This window comes from Squalius cephalus (assembly GCF_949319135.1).
Source record: "Squalius cephalus genome assembly, chromosome: 21".
Lineage (NCBI taxonomy): Eukaryota > Metazoa > Chordata > Actinopteri > Cypriniformes > Leuciscidae > Squalius > Squalius cephalus.
In genome coordinates, this window is record NC_137142.1 from 19,120,115 (window position 1) to 19,135,841 (window position 15,727).

General features: G+C 37.8%; 1 protein-coding gene across 1 annotated transcript in view; it reads right to left on the reverse strand.

Moving 5' to 3' along the window:
* Positions 1-2,712: 2,712 nt before the first annotated feature.
* antxr1d (ANTXR cell adhesion molecule 1d) overlaps positions 2,713-15,727 on the reverse strand; it is a 32,200-nt gene continuing 19,185 nt past the window's right edge. Inside the window, exons 12-18 of the mRNA XM_079855399.1 lie at positions 13,451-13,529; positions 12,978-13,073; positions 11,973-12,011; positions 10,773-10,871; positions 10,108-10,275; positions 9,924-10,004; positions 2,713-3,978 (exon numbers count right to left, since the gene is read on the reverse strand). Coding sequence (XP_079711525.1) covers positions 3,733-3,978; positions 9,924-10,004; positions 10,108-10,275; positions 10,773-10,871; positions 11,973-12,011; positions 12,978-13,073; positions 13,451-13,529 — 808 coding nt within the window. The 3' untranslated portion in view covers positions 2,713-3,732. The remainder of the gene's footprint in view (positions 3,979-9,923; positions 10,005-10,107; positions 10,276-10,772; positions 10,872-11,972; positions 12,012-12,977; positions 13,074-13,450; positions 13,530-15,727) is intronic.

Below are 15,727 nucleotides of genomic sequence, written 5' to 3' on the forward strand. Positions count from 1 at the left end.
ATGGAGTGAATCTTTTTCTTTACAAATGGTAGGTTTTCTGCTTTCCATTAATTTTATGCTTTGTACTTTTTTACATTTGAGATGTTCTAATCAATACACATGAAGAAAATGACATCAATCATGAGATCATGCAGTTTTTTTTTTAAACAATCCCATACTGCTTTCTGCCTTTACATTATTAATATCATGTTTCCATTGTAAAACAATGGTGTTTTCTTAAATTTATAAATCATTCAAGATGCGCTTTAATAAAGTAATTCCCAAGTGCCCTTCAAAGTCTTAAATCTCACAAATGTTACAGTGATAGATATTGTGTACCACAGTTTTTCTGTAGAGGATATTGGTGGTGTTAACGTAGATCCCAGCTGTGAGAGAGAGTGAAAGAGGGCTGCTGGAGGTCAGACGTGTCCTCTTACTCCAATAAGCTCAACTGGATTTTCCCTTATGGTCCCAGTGAGAGTAGAGTGATACCGGCTCATGTTTATGGTGGCGTCTGCTGGCTTTAGCCACTACAGCTGGTTTTGAGAGCCATCTTTCAATGACAATCCATGACAAAAGCCTATTAAGGTTTTTTTTATGCATTGTGAATGTACACCTACATAGACCAAAACTATGGAAGCCCATTCTGCTACATACAAAAACAACATTGATTTCATGACATAAAAAGCGGACATTGACAAATGTAATCATAATAATGGCAAAAAGTTAAAATTTGACATACTGAGTTACAATTATGACAGTCAAAATCAAAATTTTGACTGTCATAATTATGACCTGGTATCTCATAATTTTGACTTTTTTGATAAAACGATAATCATAAAGCTGACATTAACAAATTATAATTTACCAAATAATTATGTTGATTATTATTATTATTTTTATTTATTTACTTTTTGACAGAAATGGGCTTTCATAGTTTTGCTTCTATATTGACATTCACAATGCATGGCATATGGATGCATATGATCTCTTACGATTTAGTAAATCATTTTGACTTTTAGTTCATAGGCTAATTGACTGTAATGCCTTTTTTTCTCATAATTCTAGGCCTAATTATGACAGTATATCAATTTGGACCTTTTCCCTCATAATGACAGTATGTCAACTTCTACTTTTTAATCTAAATAATTTAATTAAAATTATGATATTGGTCATTGGTTTATATCATAATTATAACTTTTTAATCTTATACTTATGATTCACCATGATTCATTGGCTGAAATCGGCTTCTGTGTTCTGCAAAACATTTATAGCCACCTCAGTTCAGACTCCTTTAAGACATCTAAACCAGTTAAGTGCAGAAGGTCTTTCTGAAGTAGCCTAAACACTGGCGTTTTTCATGTAGCTTTATCTGAATCAGTTTAGCAGTGTTATTCTGTGTCTTAAGGTATAAACACCAACATTTAGCATTTTAATGCAAATCGTGATTTAGAGAGGCTTTTACGAAAGGTTTGAAATGAACAAGACGTCCTGTGAGATCTTGTTTTCTTTTCAATAACGAACTGATAGTGAGTGGGGTGACTTCTTTTCACTAACTTTTAGTCATAAAATTACCATTTTATGGAATTTTTTTAAAACTTTTAGTCAAATATAATATGTACAATGAAACTTTGACGTCACATTGAAGGTAGTTATGGTCTTCGTATTATCATCACGACGAATTAAAGCCAGCCAGGTTGTAATAATATTAAAATGTCGTAGACTCCTGATGTACTGGAGTGATTCTGGCCAAGAGAGGGCACTGTTTCACTTAACAAGAAGGTGAGACGTCAAGGACGTGGAATTCATTCTTGGAGCTTAGGAGAATGTTTGTGTAAATGCATTGATTCAGATGCATGCTAAAATAATTTACATTCATACTTTTTAAGATTGAATCTGATATGGGGAATATAGACTGTATTTTACAGGTGCAGGTTTAAGTGTGTGGTCACTGAACGAGTCTCCTTTGGTACAAAATGCTGTCACAGCACAGCACAGCAGGCAGAGGGATATTAGTCACAATGTGTGGCTGTCAGTGCCTGTAATGGGAACATCCTCAGTGCTGCCACAGGGCTCCACGTTTTGTGGCCACTGTCAACACATTGATGTTTCTCATGAGTGTTCGGTGCACCCAGCCAAAGGAGCTGCAGTCATCAGACCATATGAATCATGTCATGTTACATGATGTGAATCAAGCTCCTGCTGAGTATTAATTCCTTACAGAGCGGAATGAGGTGAACTGTAAGTTATGTGTGGAAATAAATGGAGTCAGAAAAATAAAGCTAAACCATGCAGTTCCTAGTTTCTCATTCTAACTCATTATCTATAGAATCTGGCTAAGCATTAGTATGGATATTCACATCATACAAGGATTTTTGTTACTTTTACACTCCCACATTTATCTGATTGAAAAAATGATACACAACAAAGACGGTAAGCTGACCAATCCTTCATGCAAAATGTTTAAAGATGATGCAATCTTGGAAACTGACCAATCTTTGAGGATGACTTCACTGAAAATAAATAATAATAATCATGTTTTGGTGTACGCATAAGCTGGCTGTGTTGCTTGCTCGGCTGTATTTGTAAGATTTGCACAAATTTAAATAATCTGTAGAGTTAAAGGTGTTCAAAGAAGAGCAAACAGGCTTGAATAAACTATAGACCTTAGGCTTTTGCACATTTCACTGAACAACTGTGATTGACTATAAAGCGTGTTCAACACAAGTTCAAACAATTTTAGAACCGGATATTTATTCCTATCTTTTATAAATTTACATAAAATGGGGATAATATTGTTCTTATTCTCATATCATAGGAGAAAAACTAATTTATATAAAAAAATTAATAATGGGTACAGAAAAAAAAAAGAAACAAAAATCCAACCCATGTCCATATTATTTATAACATTAACATTTTCTTGCTGCATAGGACTACTATTAATGACCATGATCCACAAAGCAAAACACAAAATATATTATATGAAATATCATGCTAAGTGTCCAGTACCAGTGATGGACACCCTGTCATTTTATATTCAAGTGCCTACCAGGAACTCAAGGCTAAATAAATTAGAGGTTTGTACTGCCCCGCAGTCACAGCAAGTCAAATTTTCTTTTTAAAGATGTGACCAGTTAATATTATACAAATTAAAACAGGGCATAATGTATACCATATTCACTCCACTATCCTTAAACATGTATTCATACTGACACACTAACGTCATGCAAAATCTGAAATACAAATACCCCAAGTCAACATTCAACATTCCTAAGTGCATTAATTTTGCATGTGTAATAATCTCATGCATTGATGCAGTCCCTCTTTCATTGCCTATAGTAAGAACACACACTCTTAAAAGTAAAGGTTCCAAAAAAGGGTTTTCGCAGTGATGCCAGAAAATAACAATTTCGGGTTCCCCAAAGAACCTTTCAGTGAACAGTTCTTAAAATATTTTTTTTTCTTCTAAATGTGAAGAGCATTTAAAAAAAAAAAAATCTAAAGAACCTTTTTAAATTATAAAGACCCCAGAATGGAAAGGTTGTGGATGATAAAGGTTCTTCATGCAACTATATATTCCAATAAAGCACCTTTATTTTTAAGAGTGTTCCACAGACACATACTCCACATTTCATTCACTCCAAATCAACATCAAACTCATGTATCTGAAACTGTGGCAAACCAGTGGCTTTAGTAAATATCACAAATTTGAATGAGAGATTTTAGGGTAGCTGTGAAGGCCCTCCATTGTTCTCAATGCCTGTTCCCAGGGCAGGGTGGAGGTCGTGAAGGAGGGGGTCCATGGGGGCCTGGGGGGGCCCGGGCTGGTGGAGGTCTTGGGGGTGAGCGGTTGATGGAGGGTCCCCGGGATGGTGGTCTTTTGGGCGGGGGCTGCATAAGTGGCTCATGGTCTGAAGGGGGCGGCGGAGGTGGAAGGTGGCTGCGTGGCGGTGACCTTGGCTCCTCTGCTTTCACCCGGGTAAAGTTGATGCATCGCCCCTATGGACACAAGACAGATGGTGGGATCACTGTCAGTTCAAAGCTGAAATTTCATTGCTATCAGAAGCTATAACTTCTGGGGATAAAACGAAACCCAAACTCTTTACATATTTTGTATGGATACATTGTATTTTTAACTCCTGAGGTGACAAGTTCAACACGAAACGCGTGGGATTCAAAAACAAAAGCTCAAGCGCTGGTGCAGCTGATCCTAAGCTGAGTTCTCTTGCTTGCTTTCGCTCGAAAATGCCCAGGAGATGAACCCACAGCACTTCAGACATTCAGAAACTCAGCTGTCAACTGCAATTCTGTCCCTAAAATCATGGGGGTGGGGTTGAAGAGTTGCAACGCTGTGCTTAAGGAATAATAGCTATTTGTGAAAACGGTGTTGGAACAAGACACTGGTCTCTGAGAAAACTTACATTCTTAAAGATGAAGTGATTCATTGTTGTGAATTCACAACATTCAGAGAGGGTTCAAACTTTGGGACTGACTGACCAAAGCCATTCAAAACCCACTTTACGCTTCATTAAGTGCATAAAATGAAACTCTGGATGACTCAGGAACCACTTTTGTCGGGCCTAAATAAAAGTGACGTATTCATATGCAAGTGCATGAATGGAGGCAAAGCTTTAAATCTTCTTCCTCTCAAACACAGTATACGTGGCTACACGCAATAAAACATTTTGAAATCGAAGTGATAAACACAATTGCTTGAACTTTTAAAAAGTATGTTTCTGAAAGAAGTGGATGCATTTATTTGATCAAAAATAGGCCTTCTATAAAAACAGCAATGTTGAGAAATATTACTATTTATACTATTTTCTATTTAATATATTTTAAAATGTAATTTATTCCTGTGATGAATTTTCATCATCATTACTACAGTCTTCGGTGTCACATGATCCTTCAGAAATCATTCTAATGTGGTGGTTTGGTGCTCAAGATACATTTATTATTATTATCAATGCTGAAAACAGTTACTTAATATTTTTGAGGAAACCATGATGTATTTTTTTCAGGATTGTTTAATGAATAGAATGTTCAAAAGAACAGCATTTACCTGAAACAAGAACATCTTTTGTAACATTATAAATGTCATGTCATCAATTTAATGCTTACTTGCTGAAAAGGAACTTGTGAATGGTAGTATATTGTATGATAATAAAATACTTTAAGACAATATTCAATATGCTTATTAAAAGAATGAATGGTAAACAATCAAATATTAGCTAGAAATGCATGCCAGCCATGGCTAATAAATCACAAACACCACAGCAATTGATACTATCACCTTCAATAAAAAAAAAGCACAGTGTGAACTAATATGTTCTCTCCTACTCTGATCTTGCTGAACTCGAATTACTTTCACTCGAGTGGAAAGGAGAGCGGTTAGGGGGGAGTCAGTCTCTGCCATGCTGTTTGAGCTCAGACAAACAGATGGACAGTTTAAAGGCCACTAGCTAAATTGTCACAGGAAAGATTCCCTCTCTTTTGTTCAAGGGTCTTAGAGGACTGAGTCAGGATACGCCTTTTTATTGTGTTATAAAAAGGGTGGTCTCAAATCACTGACTATGCAGGAGTGAAACAGTAACAGTAAATATGAAACAGACGGACAGAGAGGGACTCCATGTAAGGGGGTGTCTGTTTTCTATAATCGTTGTCTGAAAGTGTTGGTTTAAATACACGTGAGATTGGCAAGCAAAGCTGTCAGTTCATGTATCTTTCTCTTTAGCTGTTCAATCTTCACATACAGATTGAAAACTGTCACAAGTTGTGACACAAGTCAACATATTGCTTGCAAATAAGATACCATTTACCTTTTAATAGCAACATGCTAGTGATTTTTTTTAAAGAAAAAAAAGTTTAACTTCATAATATTTAATCAAAATGTAACAACTTGCTCCACCTCTGAAACAACTTTCACTTTTGGTTAACCTCACCAAGCCCTGTCATTTTTAACCCTTTTCCCTCTAACCACCTGTCATATAGAGAGCACTAAATGATCGGTTTTGGTTTGATTCTATTAAGGATTGTTATGTTGGGTTTCCATGTTTTATGGGGACTTGACTTTCCATAGACCATTGTTTTATACTGTACAAAGTGTGTATTCTATCCCCTAACCCTAAACCTCCCCATTAATTAACATCCGGCATTTTACATTTATAAGCTGTTTTCCTCATGGGAACAAAAAATAAATAAAAAATGTCCCCACAAGATCACAAATTACTGGTATTATTATCTTAATACCTGATATAAATGTATTACATTTAAATCTTTTAAATGATTTATTTAAAAAAAAAATAGGCTGTAAAACACCTGTATAGGTTGTAACTGTTCCAATGGCCCCTGATGGAAAGCAGCGCCTTGCTAGTGTCCCGCAGGTAATTTGAGTTTGAGACCTCTGATCTAAAGCCAGTAGAATCTTGTAGCCTGCTGGGGGTCATCCACAGTAGTTAAAACACCATATGGACAGATTTCTCTTCCCCACTCCCTCCACCCACATCTGCACAATATTCATGAGTCTCCATTCTCATTGGGCCCATATGCTCACCCTTGTGCAGGCCTGTTGCTGTGCTGCTCGCCAAATTGTCCTTTTCGCTGCACAAGACCGGCAAAGTGATGGCTTTACCCCCCAGCCAGACAGACGTGAATCAATCACCACCACCCCCCACCAACCTGACAATAGCCTATCACAATAATACTCAGCTCCCCCTTTGCCAAATGGGCCCCATGTCATGTTATAGGGCTCTCTGTTTAATAAGCTGTTAAATCAGACCACCAAGCATTGGCTACGTGAGGGTTAAAGATCCGCACATGAGAGGAGAATCCTCGAGAACAGTCGGAGGAGCATGTCATTCACCTTGACTCGTAAATTATGTATCTCCTTCTGTTAACCAGAGTCTTTCTTGACACAACTTTTATATTCCTGTGGGTCATTAGGAAAAACAAAACAAAAACACTCTCTGTTCCACAGAGTTTCTTTGTCTCGATTGTAGATGGCACTCAGACGTGAGGGGGCAGATACTGAGCATGTGAGGTGAAGCTTGTAAACTGGCCAGACAAAGACTTTCAACAACAAGAGCTTCTTTCTTTACACAACAACTATAAGTGAGTAATAAAGCAAAGCTGTCACCTTTGCATCACAATGAGTGCACTGAAGCCAATGGGTAAAAAGTTTGACCTAGGACTCATCTACATTATCTCAGGTTATACTTGTTAATTTATAAAGGGACAGTTCACCCAAAAATGAAAATTGTCATCATTTACTCACCCTCAAGTAGTTGCAAACCTGTATGAGTTTCTTTCTTCTGTTGAGCACAAAAGAAGATATTTTGAATAATATGGGTAACCAGACCGTTGACGGCAACCATTGACTTCCATAGTATTTTTTTTTTCCTACTATGGAAGTCAAAAGGGCCTGTTTGGTTACCCACATTCTTCAAAATATCTTCTTTTGTGTTCAGAAGAAGTAAAATCCCTATTTTTTATTGACAATAATGGCTAATCCAAATTACCCCAGTTTTACTGTAGTAACTGTGGTATTTTATAGGTAACTGTGGATAAGTTGACCAATCGAAAAAGAACAATTCCGTATGCAATAGGTGTAAGAAACATGACCAATCGCAATCCAGAATGCAAATAAATGCCATGACATCATTGCTGTTACACTTTGAATGCACAAGCATCATATCAGTGTAAATAAATGGGAGATTTTCAAAAAGTAATCTTGTAAAATGTAAAAAAAAAAAAAAAAAAAAAATATATATATATATATATATATATATATATATAAATGTAAAGTATAAATGTAAAAAATATAAAACTTGACAGGCTAAAAATATCCTCATAATAAATGTTTAAAATAATTCAATGCTGAATTAACTGCAAAAGTTCAATACTTACGCTTGGGATTTTGAAGTATGTGTTATAAACGGAGAAAAATGTGAACTAATTTAGAGCAAATACCAAACCAATGTGTTTGACAAATATCAATACAGTGCTGCTTTACAAGCAGTATAATGATAGTCTGTTTAGTTGCAATCCATCTTTGAACTCCTCAAGACTAGAGCCATGCACATAAGAGGCCCTTTGCTAGGAATAGAAAACAGAAGAAAAGACAAAGAGGAGACAGAGACAGAAAGAGACAGACAGAGGATCAGTCACAGCTAGGGAATGCACAGAGTTATAAAGAGAAAGACGTGGACTAATATAGAGATTAGGCCGTCTGTAGCTGAGCAGAGGTCTTGTTTGGGCACAGCGAGTTGTTTGTGTCTGCCGTCTAGTGGGCTGCAGGTGGGCATGAAACACACAACTACGCCCCAAATCTCCCTGAATGGCACAGCTGTTTCCATCCAAACCTCGCCCTTTACAGAGTCTGCTGCCTTTACCAGCACCATCTAAAGCTCATGCAAAGTACATTGAGCAGCTGGACATTGCCGGTCCCTCAGACAAGTGGCCCATTATGGAGCAGTGAAGAATAAACCTAAAGTAAATCAGATCGGTCCATCTACAGTGTGGGAACGGACCTATAGTCTGCCCATGTCAATGGGATCATACTGTACGGCCTGCGGCACTGCGGTCCACATGAAAGATGCCTTTCACAGAAGCACAGATGTGTTGCCATGACACAGCTTGTGCTGATGGAATAATGCGGGGTGCAAAGAGCAGGCCTCAGACACTGAGGGACGTCTCTTACAAAAGGCACAAGAGAATGAGAGATTGTGCTCGGCCACACGACTGCTCCATGTGAGGAGGAATTAAGAGCAATGTAATTACACTGCTATTTCCTGTCCCGGCTACTGAGCATGCTCAGTTTCACAACAGCTCTGTTCCAAACACAAGAGAACTACCTCACTTCCTTCTATAGCAGCATCCCAGAACACACAAATTGTGGATCACATATTCATTTTTTAATCAATCTATTTATATTGATACATTTCACTATGGAATCAATTATTATTATTTTAAATGAGTCTCTGATGCTCACCAAGCCAGCATTTACTGTTTGTAAAAACAGCAATATTTCAAAATATGAATACAATTTATTATAACTATTTTCTATTTAAAAATAAATGTATGTAATGTATTCCTGTGATGGAAAAGTGTATTTTTATATTTCAGTAGCCATTACTCCAGTCTTCAGTGTCGCATGATCCTTCAGAAATTTATGCTGACTTGGTACTCAAGAAAAATTCTTATTATTATTATTGTTACTAATGTTGAAAACAGTTGTGGTGCTTAATATTTTTGTGTAAACCGTGATAAATTTTTTACCATTCTTTGATGAAAAGAAAGTTCAAAAGAACAGATTTTTTGAAATAGGAATATTTTGTGACATTATAAATGTCTTTACTGCCATTTTTGATCATTTTAATGCGTCCATAAGCGTTAGTGATAATGGTAACCAATGCTTAAAGCTTGCTGCAATGCATTTTGGGATTGGCGTCTCTGAAAAGCATACAAATGATGCATTATGCCATATTTCGATATCTTGAGAGCCGGCATAATCAAGTTGCCTGGCATTTGGAGCAGCCATCACAATCATATCTATGATAAAATGCTGCCTATGGAGGATGTTCACAAGGTAAACATGGCATGTGAATACTTGAGAAATGCCATTCATCATTTCATAGAAAAGTTACTTTAAACCAATTTTTTCTAAAATCCACATAAAACACTTGCTCTGAGATAAAAAACAACAACAACAACAATTTAAAATTATTTTTTTTTTTAAACATAAATACTTTGATGACACAGAAGGTGGATTCAGTCATTCAAAAGCGCCGCTTATTCTTAGAGAAAATAAGATAAACAAAGCAGTATGAAGCTCAGTAGATCCTGTTTATGAGGAATACCGTATTATGAAATATTCAAGCCAAATTGCCAGGCCACTATTCTGAGAAGGAATTGGGTCTGTAAATTGAAAGTGTTCATGGTTGTACCTGATCTCCGGGCTGGGGTCTCATGAGTGACACCTGGTCGTATCCTCGGCGGAAAAGGGCACACAAAGCATCCAGTTTCCCCTATTACACATAGAATTGTTCTATTAAAACCTTTTGACCTTAAAACATTTCAAAGATTAGACAGGTGATTTCATATTACATTTTATGGGAAAAACTCCTGTACCTGAATAGGACTGTACCACTTTCTGTGATGGGCAGGTCTGTGCCCATAAGGCTTTCTGAGTTTTGGTTCATAGGGCTCGAATTCCTCTTCAGGCATTTTCACCACTGCGTTCTTTGGCTTCTCCAGTTTAGCTCCTTCCTCCGTGGAGCCCTTATCCCCCCAGCGCACCTAAAGACCAATGGAACACAGTCCACTTATGAACCACACAAACTATGGAAAAATTGCTGTTTCCACATGAAAACAATATTAAGAAGCCGTATTTGCAGCAGTGGAAAGGCTTGCATGTTTCAATGATCCTGAGAGCAAAAGACATTTCACGCAAGCTTGCATTAACACTACTGTGTTTAAGAAGTGCACTTAGGTACTATAGCTGTAAAAAAAGTTGTGTATTTTACAAAGAACAATAATGAATATGTCCAATATTGCTACCTTTGCAAATTACAGGAGTAAATCTACAGGCATCAGCATGTCTTATGATGTCACATGATGTAGTTTTGGCACGAGGCAGACAGGGAGCATTTAAGGTCACAGTGATGTGTTCTAGTTCCTTGAGGGTTCATAACATCACTCGTCACGTGTGGTCTTCATCCCCCTGTAGCCTGTGTTAAGCTATGATCAAATGACACCCTATATAAAGCCATATCGTGTACAAAAATATGCATCACCTCCATTCTTTTGATTCCCCCAACTCCTCTTCCTCCATAGTAGGATGCATCTACTGTAGGCCATTTCTTTTTGCCCATGCCATCTTCATCATCGGACTCCTGTTGAGCACACAAAACTTATGTAAATCTAATATCACACTAGTAAAAAATTTGCAAAATGACTATGATTCAAAGTCATATAAACATTCCTTTTCTGTTTGTTTTGTTGGAAGGGATAGTTCACCCAAAAATGAAAATTCTGTCATCATTTACTCACCCTCAAGCTGAATTTCATTCTTCTATGGAACACAAAAGAATAAATTTTGAAGAATAATGGTAACCAAACAGCTGCAGGGCCCAACTGACTTATAAGGGAACACTAGGGAAAAATACTAGGGAAGTCAATGGGGTCAATCAACTGTTTGGTTACCGATATTCTTTTGTGTTCAGCAGCAGAGAGAAATTCATACAGGTTTAGAACAACTTGAGGGTGAGTAAATGATGACAGAATTGTCATTTTTGGGTGAACTATCCCTTTAAATTCACCGTTAGCAAACTCAACACATTAGCCTACACAGACAGAATAAACACAAAGACACTGTCAAATAATGTTAGTTAAAAAAGTAGCAACCACATTGTGTCTCCAAATCAAAGAGAAGCCTTAGAGACAGAGCTCCTTGTTTGCACTTTCAGTGGTAAGAAGCACAGATGCACACACTAAAGCCATTTCCACAAAGCTCTTTTATTTCCTATCAGCCTCAGTGACTGCTTGCCTTTGACCTCTGGAAACAAAGCAAACACAAGAGGATCATTATGAGCCCTTTTCCCTGAATTTTGCCATTCAGTCATCCTGCGGTTGAGCCTGTGATTCGCACTGTGTCCACTTACACTGCTCACTTGTCTTTATTTACACGGCTGTGCCATAGAAAATGCCCTTAAATGGTGACGGACAGCTTTTCAAAGCAGTTGCACTCATATTTAGTAGCTGATATTGGCAGTGTTAGGGAATGTGGTTTACAAGAAATGATGGCATTTCTGGAATGCACTGGATTCAGCTTATGAGAGTCATTTTATCATGTACAATTTATTTTTTTTAAATTGTCCTGACTCCTGATTCATATCGGCTCTAAATTTCCATGGTACACTTGAGTGTATGCTGTGCCTAAATACACACATACACAAACATGAGCACAAAATGAGGTTAGAGGGAGTTAGACTCACAGGCACAGGGGGAGGGGGTGGAGGCACTTCCTTGATGACCTGAAAGAAAAATAATTCTCAGTGAAAGAATGTAATCTAAGCAAAGAGCAGTACAGTACAAACAGAAACACTATAAATAGTATATTATAAAGAATAACAGCATTACATTGCAATGATTGCATGAAGCATAATCATCGTTAATGTCACTAGGGGAATGTTTTTGTAAATCATTGTTTTTAGTATTAATAACACATAAAGCATAATAATAATAATAATAATTAATATACCAATATTGTCAAATCACTGTTTAAATGTGTGAATAACACAAATTAATGCATGATCTATATAATATCTAGAGCTGCTGTAAAGCCAAAACAATTTGTTATTAATATATTATATTATTAATTATTAATATTATTAATTTCCTATTATCACTGCAAAGCTGCTTTGAAACAATCTTGTTAAAAGCGCTATATAAATGAAGGCGACTTGACTTGACTTGAATAACAATAATATATACTGACAATGTTAAATGCATGTTTAAGTGTGTGAATAACAAATAAACGCCTGACTATTATTAATAACAAGGAAGAATTTACTCACCCTCAAGTAGTTCCAAACCTGTATTAGTTTCTTTCTTCTGCTGAACACAAAAGAAGATATTTTGAAGAATGTTGGTAACCAGACGGTTGACCGTATATATATATCTTCTTTTGTGTTCAACAGAAGAAAGAAAATCGTTCAGGTTTGGACCAACTTGAGGGAAAGTAAATGATGACAATTTTTTTTATTTTGTGTGAATAACAAATAAATGCATGATTTATAAATAACAATAATAAAAATTAAACTGCTTGCATACATTTTTTGCTATGGCTGCAAGTGTGATTGTGAGTCTTTAACATATGTGATGTTTTGTGTTATGACATTCATACATTTTAAATTGTGTTTTAATTGTCAAAACACTTTTGTTTACCACTGTAAATGTTAATTATGTACAGCTTCGACCTGTGAGACGTACAGACGTACCACTGTACAGCACAGAGGCCAGAACCACCACATCAGAACCAGACCCAACAACAGGAAAACAGCCAGTAATGAGATGAGCAGGATAGTCCCATCAAACTGCACTCAGAGAGATACAAACATACATCTTCATGAGTTATTTACTGGTATACACAAATAGTAAGGAGAATGAAGAACAGGGCAAATGGCTGCTCCAAGAGATGGAATTTGTTTTTTGTTTTTTTACTGCTGCTAATTTTAACTTACGTGACAAAACCAGACTCCTCTGATGAAAGAAAGCAGAGGAGACCTCATAAGAGAAAAAGAAAGGGTAAGAGAGAAGGGAAAAGGAACCAAACAAGATGTAGACAGCAAACAACAATGTCAAATAGTCTTTGAGAAGACATTCAGGGAGGTTGAATCATTGTCACGCCAATCAGCCATTCATGTTTTTACAGGCAGAAGTGGTTTTGTCAAAGGAAGACAGATGTACTTACACATTCAGCAGTAGTGATGTGCACTGAACTTGTGATGTAGGACAATCCCTCATTCATGCTAACCTGCAGATATATCACCCTGAAACACAACAAAAACACCTCAATCACACCTGCTGAAAAAGGCACATTCATTGCATTCCTATGATGGACATGTGTGAGCTTGTTATGTGGTTATTATTAAAGTCGTTAAGATCAGCATTTTCTTGTTTAAATGTGTAATCTGGAGCCAGGATTTAAAAAAAGAGTGGTTAATGTATGTTTCACACAGCTGCCTAAATGACTTCCAATGCATTCCTCTTGGATGGATACCAACTAAACACTCAATGACCAAGCAGGCTGAAATCATGTAGGGAACAGGAACTTGACTGATAAGTGCTATCTAAAGTAGATCAACTATGCATTTTTATATCCCGGAATACAAACAACAAGCCAAAGGGACTGGAAAAACTGATTAGGCAGGCTTTAAAATTGATCTCAATCATCCATGTTCATCTATGTTCATCTATCATCTATGTTCTCAAAGTCACAAATGAGATTCAATGGGAATCAAATTGAGACTTTTGCTTAAATCTTCTCCTTCTCAGGATTTTCTTCCGATGAAAGGCCCTTAATAATGTCACATGTGTTTGATCTAAAGTCTAAAGGCTGCATTTGTTTGATTAAATAAATAAAAATAGTAATACTGTAAAATATTATTACAATACTGTCATAGTTATCTGGACTCATTAATCTTTAGTTGAATGTCCCAAATGGCACACTTCATGTGCACTTTCGGTCTTGTGGACTTACAATGGCTGCCGTGTGCCCGTATCCATTAAGTCCGTGAGACCGCAGTGTGTCCCATTTGCCATTTTTAGATCTCAGAAGGGTGCTCACGAGCGCCCCCATGTGGTCGATTTGCACCCTTGATGCGCACTTTTGCCGAGCCCGCACTGATGCAGGGTCCGCAGCAGACTTCTTCCCGACAGTCAAAGCGGCATTATGTCACGAAAGTGCAGACTCAAAGGAAGACCGCGAGTGCTTAGAGTTCCATTTGGGACAGGGCCATTTCTCCAGTTCTCCAGCCCTCTGCTGGAGGTTGTCAGCCCTTCATCTCCTGTGATGCCAAGCACTCACGTCGAGCCTCAGGTTCTACAACCACCATCAGCGCCTGAGCGGATAAATCCAGTGGCTCCGCCTTAGAATGTCTCGGCCTGTCGGCTCCACCTTGGCTCCTTCCACCTTCAGCTCCACCAGACACCCTCGGCCTTACTTCTTCACCAGGTCCCCTCATCCCACCGGCTTCCCCTTGGTCAGTCGTCACTTCGTCCTGGTCTTGCGGACATTCCGCTACGCTCCATTCCTCCACCCTACGACTGCAGCAGGCTCCTCTTTCCCTTCGGGTATGGCTCGGTCCTCCATCACACCGGTATTGCCTCAGTCCTCGGGCATCGCCCAGGCCTCCTGTGTCAGCGATGGCACTCTTCTCCATCTGCGCCCTGGGATCCATCGGCTCCGCCTCCGTCGGTCCCCCAGTTGACGTCAGCCTCCACGCCACCTTGGCTCCTCCCTCGACTCAACCTTGGGCTGTCGTCTCTGGGCGTCTTTCGTCTTATTCGTATTTATTCCTAATGGCAAAGCTGTATTTTCAGCAGCATTACTCCAGTCTTCAGTATCACATGATCCTTTAGAAATCACTCATATGCTGATTTTGTGCTCAAACATTATTATGAATGTTGAAAACAGTTGTGCTGTTTAATTTCGAGGAAACCTTGATTCATTTTCAAGTTTATTTGATGTATAGAAAATTATATCATAAATGGTGTCCTTGTGAAATAATTTTTTTTTTTTTTAAAGACCACAAACTTTTTGAATGGAAGAGTAAATGTTTTACATAATGTTAATAATATATAGTGTCTTATTTTAAGATATTAAGTCTTATTTTAAGATTTATAATCATGTGATAAGAAAGAGATGAAAAAGAAGTGTTTGTCATGTGACTGACTGACAATCTATGAAGACTTGTCTATGGACATCAAAACTGACAATGCCACGTCCAGTTCCCCCTGACAACTTTCTCAAAAATGGAATTTCTCCCAATATCAGAGATGTTTGGCTCTACCATGGGCATTCACAGTGCTGGTACAGTGGAAAAAGTCTCAGCTTTCTTGATTTAGGCGACCCCTCTTCCTCTGTATTGGTGGGGGAGAAGACGGAGCTGAATATAAGTTACTACAGGGGTATTGCCCCAACTCCTCTCTGTCGATCCTGCACACCAATTCTAGTGCCACTCTGTTG